The sequence below is a fragment of the Callithrix jacchus genome, chromosome 22 (assembly GCF_049354715.1).
Source record: "Callithrix jacchus isolate 240 chromosome 22, calJac240_pri, whole genome shotgun sequence".
NCBI lineage: Eukaryota > Metazoa > Chordata > Mammalia > Primates > Cebidae > Callithrix > Callithrix jacchus.
Window position 1 is genome coordinate 35,565,699 of NC_133523.1, and position 18,350 is coordinate 35,584,048.

The window sequence follows — 18,350 nt, forward strand, 5'->3', positions numbered from 1 at the left end:
ATAAAGCCAGCCCAGGAAAAAAGCACAAACTAAAGGAAGCGTGAGATTCCCAAAAGCACCCTTTTGATGCCTGGATCCAGCCATGCCTGAAACCAACAAAATTATGCCCTAGACTTTCCCATGTGTCCATATTTTTATGTCTAAAGCCGGTTTGAGCAGGATTTTCTTTTACAATCAGCACCGTCCTGATTCTAGTAACAACAGCTGTTACTTACTGAAAAAGGTCTTTGGAAAGCTCTTTACCTCACATCAACTTCACCCTGCTTAGGCTGTGTGGCTGGTGCATCCAGGATTTGAACCTCAGTCTCCGTGGCCCTGGAAACTATATGCATAACCACTACCATATTCTGCATATTGGCAAGTGTGAGAAACAGACCTCACCCCTGTCTCCCTCTTCCCTTCACTCCGGCTTGGCTGTTAGAAAACAAACCTGCTGGCTGGGCTCAGTGGCTCATGCCTGTAATCCCAGCACTTTGGGAGGCCGAGGCGGGTGGATCAAGAGGTCAGGAGTTAAGACCAGCCTGGCCAAGATGTTAAAACCCCATCTCTACTAAAAATACAAAAATTAGCCAGGCACAGTGGCAGGCGCCTGTAATCCCAGCTACTCGGTAGGCTGAGGTAGGAGAATCGCTGAGAGGGGCGGGGAGGCGGAGTTTGCAGTGAGCCGAGATTGCGCCACTGCACTCCAGCCTGGGCGACACAGTGAGACTCCGTCTCAAAAAAAAACAACAAAAAATCCTGCTAAGATCCTGGCATACAGTTGGGATTTAAAAAATCCTTCTTATAATTCTTTAAAAACAGATATTAGAACATGTGAACTTTGGATCCTGATTCCTCAAATCAGTTGTAAAAAGCTATTTCTGAGACACTTGGGTGGGTATTACATAGTATTAAGACATTTTAAATGTTTTGTCAGGTGTGATAATGTCCTTGCATTTCCGTTTTAAAACTTATCTACCGGCGGGCACGGTGGCTCACGCCTGTGATCCCAGCACTTTGGGAGGCCGAAGCGGGCAGATCAGGAAGTCGGGAGTTTGTGTCAGCCTGGCCAAAATGGTGAAACCCCACCTCTACTAAAAATACAAAACTTAGCCAGGCAGTGGCGAGCACCTGTAATCACAGCTACTTCAGCGGTTGAGGCAGGAGAATTGCTTAAACTCAGGGGGTGGAGGTTGCACCCACTGCAATCCATCCTGGGAGAAAGAGCAAGACTCCATCTCGGGTGGAAAAAGATTTATCTATTAGAGATGCAGGTGAAAGTGTTTACAGGTGAAACAACATGAGGTCTAGAATATACTTTAAAATACTAACAATCTGTGGCCAGATGCTGTGGCTTGTGCCTGTAATCCCAGCACTTTGGGAGTCAGAGGCAGGAGGATCATCACTTGAGCTCAGGAGTTCAAGACCAGCCTGGACAACATGGTGAAAACCCATCTCTACTAAAAATACAAAAATTAGCCAGGCATGAAGGCGTGTGCCTGTAATCCCAGCTACTTGCGAGGCTGTTAGGAGAATCGGTTGAATCTGGGAGGCAGAGGTGGCAGTGAGCTGAGATTGTGCCACTGCACTCCAGCCTGTGTGACAGACTCCATCTCAAAAAAAAAGTCCAGTACCAAGAGTTAATAAATTATCGTGCATGTACTTTAATACCTGAGCACCATGTCACCAACAGAACTTTTCGTCCTTTATTATTGTGCCCTGTGTTTGGCATCTGCCACCAAATACAGTACAAACCAATCCAATATGGTATCCACTGAGCACTCAAAGTGTAGCTAGAGCAAGTAAGAAAATGGATTTTTTTTTTCTTTTTTTGAGACAGAGTCTTGCTCTGTTGCCGAGACTGGAGTGCAATGGCACGATCTCAGCTTACTGCAACCTCCACCTCCTGGGTTCAAGCGATTCTCCTGCCTCAGCCTCCTGAGTAGCTAGGATTACAGGCGCACACCACCATGCCCAGCTAATTTTTGTATTTTCAGTAAAGATGGGGTTTTACCATGTTGGTCAGGCTGGTCTCAAATTCCTGACTTCATGATCTTCCCACCTCAGCCTCCCAAAGTGCTGGGATTACAGGCGTGAGCCACCATGCCCAGGCAGGAATTGGATTTTTAATGTACTTAATTTTAATTAATTAAACTTCAAACTTACAAGGTACATGCTATTATTGGATAGCACAGCTTTACAACTAAAAGGTTAAAAAAGATAAAGAGCAGGGCTAGGTGGCTCATGCCTATAATCCCAGCACTTTGGCTGGGTGGGCGGATAACTTGAGGTCAGCAGTTCAAGGCCAGCCTGGCCTATCCAGTCAAACTCCGCCTCTACTAAAAATACAAAACTTAGCTGGGCATGGTGGTGGGCTCCTGTAATCCCAGCTACTCGGGAGGCTGAGGCAGGAGAATTGCTTGAACCTAGGAGGCGGAGGTTGCAGTGAGCCAAAATCACATCACTGCACTCCAGCCTGGGTGATAGAGTGAGACTCAATCTCAGAAAAAAAAGAAGCTCTTTACAACAAAAAATGGGCTGGAACTGGCTTACACCTGCAATCCCAACACTTTGGGAGGCAGAGCGGGGAGGATCACTTGAACCCAGGAGTTCAAGGTTGCAATGAGCTATGATGAGCCATTGCACTCCAGCCTGGGCAACACAGCAAGACCCTGTTTCTTAAAAAAGAAAAAGAAAAATTAAAACCTAACCAGGCATGTTGGCATGTACCTATAGTCCCAGCTACTGAAGAGGCTAAGGCAGGAGAATCTCTTGAGCCCAGGAGGTCGAGGCTGCAGTGAGCTATGATGGAGCCATCGTACTCCAGCCTGGGCAACAGAGTGAGACCCTGACTCTTTAAAAAAAAAAAAAAAAAGTAAACGTGCCATTGGAATATCCTGAGCCCTGCTCTGAGCCATGTACTATTTATTACCTGGTATGAGTTGTCTCATAGAATCATCACAACAAGCCCATCTTACAGATGAGAAAACTGAGGCTCAGAAAAGTGTGTAGGTGTCTCGTCATGATTCTAACAGCGAGGACTGGCTGAGCTAGGAACAGGACAGACAGTGCCCTGCCCTGTCCTCCCACCCTGCCCCCACCCCTCCCACTGCAGCCTTGAGAGCTCCACAGCTCACCTCCAGCTCCACCCCTTGCCGGCTACCTTTTCTTGATCTCCTCATCAATAACGCTCACAATTTTCTGCAGGCTGGCCTCATCCACAAAGCCATCACCCCTCTGGGCAAAAAGAGGAGAAAGCACACAGGTCTTTCACCCCCAGGACTTCAGCACCACCCCGCTCCCTGTCCCGGCCCCTTACCCAGAATCACCTTCTTAGAATGGACCAGTCTCCCATCTACAAACACTTCAAAATCCCCTGTAGCCTGAGCAGCTCTGTCCTCCTCCTGGGAGGAAATGGTGGGGGTAGGGGGAGGCCAAGACTCGGATCACTGACCACCCCTGTCTTTCCCAGTCCCCCACACACTTACAAAGAGTAGGCAATCTGGAAATCGCTGCTCCAGGCTCTTTTTCAGTAGAATGTACTGAGGGGCAAAGATGGGGTCATGGGGTTGCAGGGGAGGAGAATCAGGGACTCCTCCCAGTCTTCATGCCTCAGGCTCCTCTACCTCCAAAGCCAAAACTACTCACCCGAAGGCTATAGCTTCAGAGGCCACTGGAGGCCAAGAGCAGGAGGAGAAAGGCAGAGAGAGACCAGGGAAGACACTGCATCAGTATCGTCCCCAGCTCAGGGCACCCTATGAACCCCTAAGTTAGACCATGTTCCTCCCCTGTTCATAACCCTGAAGTAGTGCCATCTCACACGGGAAAAAAACAGTCTTTCCTGTGGCCTCCAAGCCACCACAGGATCTGCCTTCTCAGCCCTCTGTCCCCTCTCCTCCCACTCTCCTCCAACTCATTCACCCTGTGCCAGCCAGAGACCCCTAGCTCAACTTTCTCTCTCTCTCTCTCTTTTTTTTTTTTTTTTTTTTTTTTTCTGAGACAGAGTCTTACTCTGTCACCCAGGCTGGAGTGCAGTGGTGCAATCTCAGCTCACGGCACCTCCTGGTTTCCAGCAATTCTCCACCTCAGCCTCCCCAGTAGCTGGGATTACCAGTGCAGGCCACCACACTGGGCTAATTTTCGAGTTTTTTATTTTTATTTTTTTGAGATGGAGTATCACTCCATCACCTTGGCTGGAGTGCAGTGGTGCAATCTTGGCTCACTGCAACCTCTGACTCCCAGGTTCAAGCGATTCTCCTGCCTCAGCCTCCCAAGTAGCTGGGATTACAGGTGCCCACCACCACACCCAGCTAATTTTTTGTATTTTTAGTAGAGACAGGTTTTCTCCATGTTAGCCAGGCTGGTCTTGAACTCTCTTGGCATCAAGTGATCCACCCACCTCAGCCTCCCAAAGTGCTGGGATTAAGTCCTAGCTGCTAGTTCATCTGTCAACACCCCAGGTATGCCCTGCCTCAGGGCCTTTGCACTGGCAGTTCCCTCAGCTGAATGCTCTCGGGGCAGTATCCACACAACTCCTTCTCTCTTTCCTTCTGGGGGGCTTTGCCCATATATCCCCTTCTCAGTGAGGCCTTCCTAATCTCCCCAGCTAAAACTGCAACCCCAAAAATGCCTTTTGTTCACAGTGTACTGATCACCTCCTCACATACCAGATCACTTTTTTTTTTTTTTTCGTTTTCTTTTTGTTTTTTTTGAGACAGAGTTTCACCCTTTTTGCCCAGGCTGGAGTGCAATGGCATGATCTCGGCTCACTGAAACTTCCGCCTCCCGGGTTCAAGTGATTTTCCTGCCTCAGCCTCCTGAGTACCTGGGATTACAGGCATGCACCACCATACTCAGCTAATTTTGTATTTTTAGTAGAGACAGGGTTTCTAGAGATGGGGATTCCCCTCATGATCCCCGTCCTTGCACTCCAGCCTGGGCAATAAAGCAAGATCCTGTCTGAAACAAAAACAAAACAGAGAGACAGAGTGAGGTGGGGAGACAGAGAATGGGAGAGACTGCCTGCCTGGGCAGAGACAGAAGACAAAGTGAGAGAGGCTGGGAAGGGAAGCCAGAGCCCCCAACATGAGCACTGTCTTTGGGTTTGTCTTGCTGGGGAGCGAAGCAGGTCGCTTTGCTGAGCACCTCATCCCCAGCACAAGCCTGGCAGTTAGCCGGCGGGGCACTCAGAAACGAATGAATAAATGAAGCTCAGATCCAAAGCACGGATTTGAACCTGAAGCTCTCCGGCCCCAAAGAGAATGAGAGACAAGAGTGAGTTCCCAATCTGGGAACTGGGACTCTGGGGCTCTACCCGAATCCCTCCCCTCGCCCTATCCCAACCCTGACCTCCACGTCCCGGAGCCCCAGCCCCCACCGCTGGGTCTGTCCCCAGGGGTTGGGAGAGGCGGGTGTGAGGTCCTCACCAGTAGGTCACTCGAATAGGGACCCTCTTGTCCAGCGCGAAGTTCTCACTGGCGGAGAGGAAGCTTTCAGTAGAATTCAGTAAGGAGGCGGCCAACGGGATGGTCCCCAGGATAGGCGCAGGGACAGAGCCGGGAATGGTGGGAACCGCCAGCTCAGTGGCCGACGAGTCTGCCGTGAAGTCCAGCGTGGGCTCGGGTGGATTCGTGGCCAGCGGGGTGCACGCGGGAAGGGGCCCCGGGGCGGGCCCAGTCTCGCCAGAGACCGACGGGACAAGCTTCAGGCTCGGGGCCGGCTCAGGGTCCTCCTCGGATGACACTGACACAAGCGGCTCCGGAACAGGTTCCGGGGGCGGATCCCAAGGTAGGGCCAAGGCCGGGTAGGAGTCCAAGACGGGGAGCGTGGCCCGAATCCCGGCCGGGACCAGAGCTGGGGATGGGGCTGGGGCCGGGGCGGGGGCGGGGGCGGGGGCCGGGGCTGGCGCTGGGATCCGGGCGGGGGCTGGGAGCGGGACTGGAGTCAGGGTCCGAACCAGAGTCGGGATCGGAGTTGGGGTCCGGGCCGGAGCAGGAGTCGGGACCAGACGGGAGATCCGGGCGGGAGTGGGAGTCGGGACCAGAGCGGGAGTCCCAGCCAGAGACGGAGTCAGAGTCCGGATGGGGGTCCGAATCCGGACCGCGGTCGGAGTCCGGACTGGAGTCGGTGTCCGGGTCGGGGTAGAAGCCCGGACCGACGTTGAGGTCCGGGCCGAGGAGGGGGCGGGGGTCCGCGCCTGGTTATTCATGGATCCCAGGGGGACCCGGGCACGCCGGTGGGGGAGTCCGCCCGCCTTCCCTCCTGGTGCGAGGAGAGAGTCTTCCGCACCGGGTTCTGAGACGGGGCACGACCACAGGGAGCTCTGTTACGCCGAGTTCCACCCGGCCCCCGGGTTCCAAGGCTCGCAGGGCACGTGACCTCCAGACCTCGGCGAGTAATTCCTTAGCCGCCGACGCTGGGCTGAGAAACACACGGATTGCCCCAGTTCCCCGCAGCTGTCGGTGACACTCGGGTCTTCAGTATATGTGTACTGAGTGCCTGCTGCGTGCACACTTCTCTGCTGGGTGAATTTTGGGACAGAGCAGGGATCAGGAAAGCCCTGGTCCCTGCCCTCACCAGGCTCCCTGTCCAGTGGGGGACAATACCCATTACCAAAGAGCTACAGCCCAGAGTGTTCAGGGCCGGCATGAGGAAGCCCAAAAGCTGTGGGATTCCAGAATAGGTTCAGTCACCCTGCGGCAATCAGAGAGGGCTTCCTAGAAAAGGGGACAACTGAGATCTGGAGAATGATGGTGAGCACCAAGGAGAACCTACTTTTGAGACAGTCTTACTCTGTGCCCCAGGCTAGAGTGCAGTGGCCCCATCTCAGCTCACTGCAACCTCAGCCTTCTGGGTTCAAGAGATTCTCCTGCCTCATCCTCCCAGGTAGCTGAGATTACAGGCAGCCACCACTACACCCAACTGTTTGTATTTTCAATAGAGATGGGGTTTCACTATGTTGGACAGGCTGGTCTCCAACTCCTGGCCTCAAGTGATTCACTTGCCTCAGCCTCTCAAAGTGCTGGGATTACATGGGTGAGCCACTGTGCCCAGCTGAGAGTTTAGGTGCTAAATGTTTGCCCACAGCTAGTTACGTGGCAGAGCTTCAGACTCAACCCATGAGGCTGCAGCATCCTGGGGGCTTAACCACTTTGAGAAGGAATGTCAAGCTGTGAGCTCCTCAAGGATGGGGACTTGCCTATCTTATTTACTGCTGTATCCCCAGCTCCCAGAATAAGACCTGGCATGCAGTAGGTGCTCAATAAATGTTTGTAGAATTAAAAAAGAGACAAAGGCCGGGCACGGTGGCTTGCACCTGTAATCCCAGCACTTTGGGAGGCTGAAGTGAGCAGAAAATCTGAGGTCAGGAATTCAAGACCAGCCTGACCAACATGGAGAAACCCCATCTCTACTAAAAATAGAAAATTAGCCAGGTGTGGTGGCACATGCCTGTAATCCCAGCTACTCAGGAGGCTGAGGCACAAATATCACTTGAACTCGGGAGGTGAAGGTTGCAGTGAGCCAAGATTGAGCCACTGAACTCCAGCCTGGGCAACAAGAGCAAAACTGTCTCAAAAAAAAATTAAAATTAAAAATAGCAAGACAAAGGAGTTACCCAGGTAAAGGAGGAGTTAGCTGGAGGCACAGGGCGTGGGGGAGGGGGAGCCTGGCTTGTTCAAAGAGCCGATGGTTCGTGGCAGAACTAGAGCCCAGACAGCAAGCACAGCCGATGTGGCCCTGGAGTGAGGGGCAGGGCCATTCCCCAGGGATCTGCTTTTATTTTTCATCAGCACATCAGACAAGCACTTTTTTTCATTTTTATTTTTTGGGAGGACAGGCTCTCACTCTGTCACCCAGGCTGGAGCACAGTGGTGCGATCACAGCTCACTGCAGCCTGGACCTCCTAGGCTCAAGCAATCCTCCCACCTTGGCCTCAAAAGTTTTGGGACTACAGCATGAGCTGGCCAGTCTTTGGTAGGTTGGTTGGGTAGGGGAGGGGCAGGGCTTGTTTTCAGTAATTTGAAGGAAGCCAAGAGAGGGGTGTCTGTGTCTAACAGCCTGGACAGTTTTACTTCCAAAGCAGAAAGGTGCTCCAGGGTTAGACTGATTTAAAAAAAAAAAAAAAAAAGAGGTTTCTGGCCAGAAGCGAAGGTTCATACCTGTAATCCCAACACTGGGAGAGCAAGACGGGTGGATCACCTCAAGTCAGGAGTTTGAAATCAGCCTAGTCAACATGGTGAAACACGTCTCTACTAAAAATACACACATGCACAAAAAAAAAATTAGCCAGGTGTGGCATCGGGCACCTGTAATCCCAGCTACTTAGGAGGCTGAGGCAGGAGAATCGCTCGAACCTGGGAGGCAAAGGTTGCAGAGTTGAGATGACACTATTGCACTCCAGCCTGGGTGACAAGAGTGAAACTGTCTCAAAAAAAAAAAAAAAATGACCCCAACCCTCTTCACATCCATGCCCTTGGAAATGTGACTCTGTACCTTTCCCCACCAAGAAGTGGAGTCTATTTCCCACTCCTAGAATCTGGGCTGACCTTGGCTTTCGTCAACAGGGTGCAGGAGAAGTGAAGCTGTTCATGGAGTCCACTTTCTCTCCTGGACTCCTGCCTCAGCCATGAGCATACACCAGGGCCAGCCTGCTGGAGGATGAGAAGCCCATGGAGCCAAGCAGAGCCCCCAACCCCAGTGGACCCCTGAGCTTGCTACACACACATTCATCAGTCCCTCTCTCATCTGCCAAGCCCAGTCCAGCCTGGAGCAGAAGAAACCCAGCCAACCTGTAGACCTGTGAACAAAAATAAATGTTAAGTCTGGGCACAGTGGCTCATGCCTGTAATCCCAGCACTTTGGAAGGCTGAGGCTGGAGGATCACTTGAGCTGAGAAGTTAAGAGACCAGCCTGGGCAACATAGTGAGACTCCATTGCTACAAAAATGAAAAATATTAGCCAGGCAGCCAGGCGCAGTGGTTCACACCTATAATCCTGGCACTTTGGGAGGCCAAGGTGGGCAGATCACGAGGTCGGGAGTTTGAGACCATCCTGGCCAATATGGCGAAACCCCATCTCTACAAAAAAATTAGCCGGGCAGGGTGGTGTGCGCCTGTAGTCCCAGCTACTCAGGAGGCTGAGGCAGAGGAATAGCTTCAATCCAGGAGGCAGAAGTTGCAGTAAGCTGAGATGCACCACTGCACTCCAGCCTGGTGACAAAGCAAGACTTTCGCATCAAAAAATAAAAATAAAATTAGCCAGGTATGGTGGTGCACACGTATAGTCCCAGCTACTTGGAAGGCTGAGGCGGAAGAGTTGCTTGAGCCCAGGAGGTCCAGGTGGGAAGATTGCTTGAGCCCAGGAGGTTAAGGCTACAGTGAATTGTGATCACACCACTGCACTCCAGGCTGGGTGACAGAGCGAGACCCTGTCTCTAAAACATAAATGGGCTGGGCATGGTGGCTCATGCCTGTAATCGCAGCACTTTTGGAGGCCAAAGCAAGATGACTGCTTGAGCCCCGGGGCTCAAGACCAGAGTGGACAACATAATGGGAACCCCTCTCTAAAAAAAACTTAAAACTTAGCCAGTTATGGTGATATGCACCTGCAGTCCCAGCTACTCAGGAGGCTGAGGCAGGAGAATCCCTTGAACCTGGGAGGTGGAGGTTGCAGTGAGCCAAGATCTCACTATTGCACTGCAGCCTGGACAACAAGAGTGAAACTCTATCTCAAAATAAAGAAGCAGGAGAAGGAGGAGGAGGAGGAGGAGGAAAAGAAGGTCAGAAAATTTCCACTACCTAGCTTTTAAGACTTATTATAAAGCTATATTAATAAAGACAATGTGATATTGGTGTCCAGATAGAAAATTAGATCAACAGAATAGATTGAAGGGTCCACAGATAGATGTACGCATGCATAGTCAATTGATTTTTCACGAAGTTGCAAGGCATTTCAGTAGGAAAAGATAATATTTTCAATAAATGATACTGGAGTGACTGGGTATTCACATGCAAAAAGATGAAACTTTTGCTAAGTGCGGTGGCTTATGCGTATAATCCCAGCACTTTGGGAAGCCTAGGCGGGTGGATCACCTGAGGTCAGGAGTTTGAGAATAGCCTGGCCAACATGATGAAACCCCATCTCTACTAAAAATATAAAAATTAGCCAAGCGTGATAGTGGGTGCCTGTAATCCCAGCTACTCCAAAGGCTGAGACAGGAGAATTGCTTTAATCTGGGAGGCGGAAGTTGCAGTGAGCCGAGATCACACCACTGCACTCCAGCCTGGGCCACAGAGCGAGACTCTGTCGCAAAAACAACAACAACAACAAAGTCAAAATGGATCATAGCTCTAAATGTGAAATATCAAACTATCAGACTTCTTTTTCTCCCCCCCCCCCAAAGTGCTGGGATTACAGGGGTGAGCCACTACACCCAGCCAATCAAACTATCAAACTAAAGAAAACATTTTTAAAAACGTTGTGAGTTTTCACCAGGCAAAGGTTTTTAAAATATAACACCAACAGCATGATTCATAAAAGAAAACATTGATAAATTGGACTTAGAATCAAGAACATCTGCTTTCCAAAGACTAATTTTTTTTTTTTTTTTTTTTGAGACGGAGTTTCACTCTTGTTGCCCAGGCTGGAGTGCAATGGCGCGATCTCGGCTCACTGCAACCTCCACCTCCTGGGTTCAGGCAATTCTCCTGCCTCAGCCTCCCGAGTAGCTGGGATTACAGGCACGCGCCACCATGCCCAGCTAATTTTTTGTATTTTTAGTAGAGATGGGGTTTCACCATATTGACCAGGATGGTCTCGATCTCTTGACCTCGTGATCCACCCACCTCGGCCTCCCAAAGTGCTGGGATTACAGGCTTGAGCCACCGCGCCCGGCCTCCAAAGACTATTAAGATAATGAAAAGGCAAGCTGCAGACTGGGAAGATATTTGTAAAACATATATTTGAAAAATGATTTGTATCCAGGTGTTGTAGACTGCATGTGTCTCCCCTAAAACTCGTATGTTGAAGCCCTAACACCCAGTGTGACTGTATTTGGAGACAGAACCTCTGAGGAGATGATAAAGGTTAAATGAGGTCATAAAGGTGGAGCTCTAATTTGATTTGCTGTCCTTATGAAAAAAGGAAGAGATGCCAGAACTCTCTGTCCACCATGTGAGGACACTATGAGAAGGTGGCTGGCCATCTGCAAGCCAGAAAGAGAGTCCTCGCCAGAAACCAAGTCAGCCGGCACATTGATCTTGGACTTCCCAGTCTCCAGAGCTGTGAGAAATACATTTCTGTTATTTAAGCCACGCAGTCTATGGTGTGTTGTCATGGCAATCTGAGAAGATGAAGACACCAGGAGAAACAAAGAACTCTTGAAATTCAGTGATAAGAAAAGCAACAAACCAATTAAAGATAGTCAAAAGACTTGGACACCCCAACAAAGAAGATATATTGATGATAAATAAGCATATAAAAAACATGTTCAATATCATTAGTCACCGGTAAAATGTAGATGAAAACCACATCTACTAGAATGTCAAGTATTAAAAAGACTGATACGTGGTGGCCGGGTGTGGTGGCTCATGCCTGTAATCCAGCACTTTGGGAGGCCGAGGCCGGTGGATGATAAGGTCAGGAGTTTGAGACCAGCCTGGCCAACATGGTGAAACCCTGTCTCTACTAAAAATACAAAAAATTAGCTGATGTGGTGGCATGCACCGATAGTCCCAGCAGCCTGGGAGCCTGAGGCAAGACAATTGCTTGAACCTAGGCGGTGGAGGTTGCAGTGAGCCAAGATCATGCCACTGTACTCCAGCCTCGGAGACAAAGCGAGACTCCGTCTCCAAAAATAAAAATAAAGCGAAATTATACAACTACTTTGGGAATCAGTTTGGCAGTTCTTTTAAATATTAAACATGGCTGGGCCTGGTGGCTCATGTCTATAATCCTAGCACATGGGAAGGCCAAGGCAGGATGATCATTTGATGCCAGGTGATGGAGACCAGCCTGGGCCTGGGAAATGTAGCAAATCCCCATCTCTACAAAAAATTCAAAAATTAGCTGAGTATGGTGGCACATGTCTGAAGTCCTAGCTACTTGGGAGGCTGAGGCAGGAGGAACACTTGAACCCAGGAGGTTGAGACTGCAGTGAGCTATGACCACGCCACTCTACTCTATGCTGGGTAAGACAGCAAGACCCTTTCTCTTAAAAAAATAAAAGATAAACACACACTTACCATATGATCTAATAATTTCACTCCTAGGTATCTACCCAAAAAAAATAAAAGCATATTTCTTATTGTACATGAACATTCATAGCTACTTTACTTGTAATAGACAAAGACTGTCAATGAATATGATGGCATACAACTCATCAAAAAAAATTTTTAATTAAATATTAAAATGTATCCATGTTATTGTGTGTATATCGACAAATTTCAATATATTATGCTGAGTGAAAGACTACATGCTGCATTAGCTGAGCATGGTGACCCATGCCTGTAATCCCAGCTATTCCGGAGGCTGAGGCACGAGAATCACTTGAACCTGGGAGGCAGAGGTTGTTGTAAGCCAGGATCCTGCCACTGCACTCCAGCCCCGGTGTCAGACCAAGACTTTGTCTCAAAAAAAAACCACTACATGTTGGCTGGGTGCGACGGGGGTCCGCGCGGGAGGGGGAGGGGCGGACTGTCCCCAGTGCGCCCCGGGCGGGTCGGTCCCAGGGGGTCGGTTTCTCTCGGGCCATGCGTGTGTCCCTCGAAGAGGGGGACGGCGGAGCGAGCGCACGGGGTCGGCGGCGATGTCAGCTACCCACCCGACCCGTCTTGAAACACGGACCAAGGAGTCTAACACGTGCGCGAGTCCGGGGCTCGCACAAAAGCCGCCGTGGCGCAACGAAGGTGAAGGCCAGCGCGCTCGCCGGCCGAGGTGGCTGTAATTTAAGCATTTTGGAGGCCAAGGCGGGCAGATCACCTGAGGTCGGGAGTTCAAGACCAGCCTGACCAACATGGTGAAACCCCATTTTAAAAAAAAAAAAAAAAAAACCTACATAAATCTTTTTTAAAGTGCAAATAAATCAGTTTTCTGGGATACAGGGGCAAGGAGAGGTTGGGAGGGAGACAGTTCAAAGGGACATAAAAAAACATTTGAGTGTAGTAGATATGCTCTTTATCTTGATTTTTGATAACGGTTTTACGTATATATACATATACGCCAAAGCTATCAAATCATATACTTTAAATCTGTGCAGTTTTATGGAAAAACATTTGGGTGTTTTAAGAAAGAAAAAATATGTACTGTTTATTACATATCAGTTATGCCTGTTTTTATAAAGACATTAAATAGCTCAAAAAATGAAATGGGTATAAATATACCAAAGTATGTGCAGAATCTGTATGCTAAAAGGGACAAAACACACAAGAAGGAAATGAAGAAGAACTAAATAGGCATACCACATTCATGAACAGGCATACCACATTCATGGACTGGAAGATTCAGTACTGTCCAGATGCCAGTTCCCCCAAGTGATCTATAAATTTAATACAATCCAGATAAAAATCCCAGCAGAACTTTTTGTATATTATAGCTAGATATATGTGTATGTATATCATGCATTTTAATACATACATACACATGTATAAAGAGAAAATAGTACATCAAATGTGTTAAAATGTTACCATTTGGGGAATCTGGGTTAAGAGTATATACTATTCTTAGAAGTTTTCTGTAACTGAAATTTTAAAAAGAAAGATTTTTTAAAAGGGTTTATACCTTATTGTTTTATGGGTTTTTAATTTTAGGTATTATATATTTTGTCATCACTAAATATCATTAAATAGTCTATTCCATTTTGAAAACTGTATTGTAGTCTATAAAAGATGGATGTCTCAACATTTATTTAACCAATCAGCTATTGTTAGACATTTACATTTGATTTTCCCTGCATTTACTCCCTGCCATCTTTTACCTTATATTCTTGCTGCCTTCTGAATGGTTCAGACACTTCCCTATACCTTCGTTCTGGGATTGAGTGAAGTTCTTCATTCCAGAGCATCTGAAAGCAATACAGTAGTCTCCCCTTACCCATGGGGGGCACATTCCAAGACCCCCCAGTGGATGCTTGAAACTGTGGATAGTAAAAAAGAAAAGAAAAGAAACTGTGGATAGTATTGAATCCTGATATGGTTACCCAAATCTCATCTTGAATTGTAATCTGAATTGTAATCCCCAGGTGTCAAGGGAGGGACCTGGTGGGAGGTGATTGGATCATGGGGGCAGTTTCCCTCATGCTGTTCTCATGACAGTGAGTGAATTCTCATGGGATCTGATGGTTTCATAAATGGCAGTTTTCTCTGCTTTCTCTCCTGCCACCTTGTAAAGAAGATGCTTGTTTCCCTTGGCCTTCTGTCATGATTGTAAGTTTTCTTAGGCCTCCCAGCCATGCAGAACTGTGAGTCAACTAAACCTATTTCCTTTATTAATTACTCAATCTCGGCCTTCTCGTGCCTGTAATCCCAACACTTTGGGAGGCTGAGGCAAGTGGATCACGAAGTCAAGAGATCGAGACCATCCTGGTCAACAAGGTGAAACCCTGTCTCTACTAAAAATACAAAAATTAACTGGGCATGGTGGTGCACGCCTGTAGTCCCAGCTACTCGGGAGGCTGAGGCAGGAGAATTGCTTGAACCCAGGAGGCGGAGGTTGCAGTGAGCCGAGATGGTGCCATTGCACTCCAGTCTGGGTAACAACAGCAAAACTCCATCTAAAAAAAGAAAAAGAAATTACTCATAGCAGTGTGAAAACAAACTAATACAAACTGATATGGTTTGGCTGTGTCCCCACCCAAATCTCCTCTTGAATTCCCACGTGTTGTGGGAGACCTGGTGGGAGGTAATGGAATCACGGGGGCAGGTCTTTCCTGTGCTGTTCTTGTGATAGTGAATAAGTCTCATGAGAGCTGATGGTTTTAAAAGAGGAGTTTCTCTGTACACCCTCCCTTCTCTTGTCTGCTGCCATGTGAGACATGATTTTCACCTTCAGCCATGATTGTGACGCCTCCCCAGCCACAGGCAACTGTAAGTCCACTAAATCTTGTTCTTTTGTAAATTACCCAGTCTTGGGCATGTCTTTATCAGCAGCATGAAAACAAACTAATAAACAAATGCTATATATACTACGTTTTTTTCCTACACATACATTCCTATGATAAAGTGTAATTTATAAATTAGGCATAAGAGACTAACAACTTCTCTTTGGCATACATTTGGCTTTTCTTTAACAGATCCAAATTGCCAACATCACCACTTTTGCACTTTGGAGCCCTTATTTTTTTTTTTTTTTTTTTTTCTTTTTTTGAGACGGAGTTTTGCTGTTGTTACCCAGGCTGGAGTGCAATGGCGCAATCTCGGCTCACTGCAACCTCCGCCTCCTGGGTTCAAGCAATTCTCCTGCCTCAGCCTCCCGAGTAACTGGGACTACAGGCACGCACCACCACGCCCAGCTAATTTTTGTATTTTTAGTAGAGACGGGGTTTCACCTTGTTGACCAGGATGGTCTCGATCTCTTGACCTTGTGATCCACCTGCCTCGGCCTCCCAAAGTGCTGGGATTACAGGCATGAGCCACTGCCCCCGGCCTGGAGCCCTTATTAAATAAAATAAGGGCTACCTGAACACAATCACGGCCATACCACGATAGTGTATCTATCTGACAACCAAGAGACCTACTAAGTGACCAAGGGGTAGGTAGCATCTTGGTCTACACTGTGGGAATAGTGGGAACACACTGGACAAAAGGTGGAATGGGATGGTGCAAGAACCGCTACTCAGAACAGAGCGCAACATAAAATCTATGAATTGTTCATTTCTGGAAATTTTCCATTAATATTTCAGACTGTGGCAGTCTGTGGGTAAGTGAAATTGATGAATGCAAATTGCAGGTAAGTGGGGACTGCTGTAGTGGGGACAGAGTAAGCCTAGACCCGGAGTCACCTACCAGTTGCATGAAGTCCACAAATGTGTTTTGTTGTATCCACATGGTGATTTTAAATGTTTGAATTTATAGTGAACATTTAAAAATTAGAAGAGTTTACTTGAAAATCTGGATGTTGACTTCTTTTGAAATATATCTGGCTATAGTGGGCCCACATTCTGGCATGGCTAATTGTGGCTGGAGCTAAGTTTCAGCTGCGTCCTGCAGATGAAGGTTGTTCTGAGCCAGAGCAGCTGTCCTTACTTGTCTGCTAGCTCTCGTGTTTTTTCTTTCTTTCTTTCTTTCTTTTTTTTTGAGATGGAGTTTCACTCTTGTTATCCAGGCTGAGTGCAATGGCGCGATCTCGGCTCACCGCAACCTCTGCCTCCTGGGTTCAGGCAATTCTCCTGCCTCAGCCTCCCGAGTAACTGGGACTACAGGCATGCACCACCACGCCCAGCTAATTTTTTGTATTTTTAGTACAGATGGGATGTCACCATGTTGACCAGGATGGTCTTGATCTCTTGACCTCGTGATCCACGCGTCTCGGCCTCCCAAAGTGCTGGGATTACAGGCTTGAGCCACCACGCCCGAACCCAGGTTTTTTCTTTAATTTTTTTTACACCTATCTGTCAAAAGGAAGTTCTGATATGCAACTTGTCTGTTAATTCTTTTTTTTAAAAAAACTATTATTTTTTACACCTATCTATCAAAAGGAAGTTCTCATATACAATTTGTCTGCTGACTCTTATATCCACTCAGTCTCATCCAAGGTCTTAAAGTCTCAGATCTGGGAACACCCTCACTTCAACATCTGCTCAGGACACCTTTTATTTTATTATTTTTTAAGGCAGGGTCTTGATCTGTCACCCAGGATAGAATACAGTGGTGTAATTATAGCTCACTGCAACCTCGACCTCCCGGATTCAAGTGATCCTCCCACCTCTGCCTCTTGAGTAGGTGGGACCACAGGCACATGCCACCACCCCCAGACAAAGGACTCATTTTAGAAAGCAGTGTAGTTGAGAGGAATAAAATGCTGAGTTTGAACCAGAAGAGATGAATTTTAGTCAACTGAACCATTCCCTGCTCTAGTTTTCCCTTCTGTTCAATGCCTTAGATGGGTATTTCTTGGCCAGGTGTGGAGGTTCACGCCTGTAATCCTAGCACTTTGGGAGACCGAGGCGGGCAAATTACTTGAAGTCAGGAGTTTGAGACTAGCCAGGCCAACATGGTGAAACCTCATCTCTACTAAAAATACAAAAATTAGCCGGGCGTGGTGATACATGCCTATAATCCCAGCTACTCAGGAGGCTGACACACAAGAATTGCTTAAAAACTTCAGGCTGAAACACTTTGGAGCAGTCCAACAGATTATCTGACTCTCCCAGGTTCCAATCCTCAGTAAGACTTCGGAATAAAACTAACTTAAATTCTTTGAAAGTTTTTTTCTCTTTCTTTTTTTCAAGACAGGTTCTCACTCTGTCACCCAGGCTGGAGTGCAGTGGCACAATCTTGGCTCACTGCATGCAGCCTTGACCTCCTGGGCTCAAGCGATCCTCCCACTTCAGCCTCCTGAGTAGCTGGAACTATGGGTGCATGATTGTGCTGGGTTAATTTTTAAAGTTTCTTTTTTTTTAGAGATGGGGTCTCACTGTGTTGCCCAAGGTGGTCTTGAACTCCTGGGCTCAAGCAATCCTCCTGCCTTCGCTCCCAAAGTTCTGAGATTACAAGAGCAGGAATGAGCACTTGGCCTGATTTTTGTTTTCCTTGACAAGTCAGGGTTCAGGAAATGATTATTATCCATAAAAATTGCAAAGGGATACACTGATTTGTCATTATCAAAGGGGCCAGAGAGAACCTGGTGATTATTTAACTGGGCTTCGGGGAATAAAGGCAAAGCTCTCAGATGAGTTTGAGTTCGAAGCCTAGAAACAGGGAGGAGAGGAGGCCAGGGACAAGATGACGGATTCCATTTTAAGTGATAACTTCTAAGCCTCAAGTAAAAATCCAGGTTGCCTTTTGGGTGTAAAGTAGAAACCTGAGATACAGAATTAAGAGTTGCCCAGGTCAGGCGAGGTAGCTCAGGCCTGTAATCCCACCACTTTGGGGACAGTCAGACCTGGGTCCCAATCTGTGTTTTGTCCCTTCGGCCCGTTGTGACTGTGGCTGGTGGCTTCGTGGCTCTGGGCTTGTTTCCTTCTCTATAAATAAGGAAACATGGTATCTGCTACGTTGATGCCTGTAAAGCTTAAGCACAGGGCCTGGCAATAGGTCTGTAAGGCGGAAACCTGGGGTACACAATTAAGATCTATGGGTCTCCTGTGCAACCCAACTTTTGGGCACTCTGCCTCATTTTCCCCAGCCTAGACGCGTGGGTTCTGTTTGACTGGTTGC

The 18,350-nt window shown here is 48.0% G+C and overlaps 1 protein-coding gene across 7 annotated transcripts in view; it reads right to left on the reverse strand.

The window, feature by feature from the left end:
• Positions 1–18,350, reverse strand: part of SELENOV (selenoprotein V) — a 49,340-nt gene that overhangs the window by 6,531 nt on the left and 24,459 nt on the right. For 2 of the 7 annotated variants that reach the window (XR_013530901.1, XM_078359660.1), the window contains exons 3-7: positions 5,406–14,110; positions 3,628–3,652; positions 3,468–3,521; positions 3,309–3,383; positions 3,117–3,216 (exon numbers count right to left, since the gene is read on the reverse strand). Coding sequence is in view for 5 of the 7 variants with exons in the window: in XM_078359660.1 (XP_078215786.1) it covers positions 3,139–3,216; positions 3,309–3,383; positions 3,468–3,521; positions 3,628–3,652; positions 5,406–6,187 (1,014 nt within the window). In the remaining 2 variants the exon portion in view is untranslated. Of the gene's footprint in view, positions 1–3,116; positions 3,217–3,308; positions 3,384–3,467; positions 3,522–3,627; positions 3,653–5,405; positions 14,747–18,350 lie in introns of all 7 variants that reach the window. The other 5 variants (XM_078359662.1, XM_078359661.1, XM_078359663.1 and 2 more) reach the window with 5 other exon arrangements.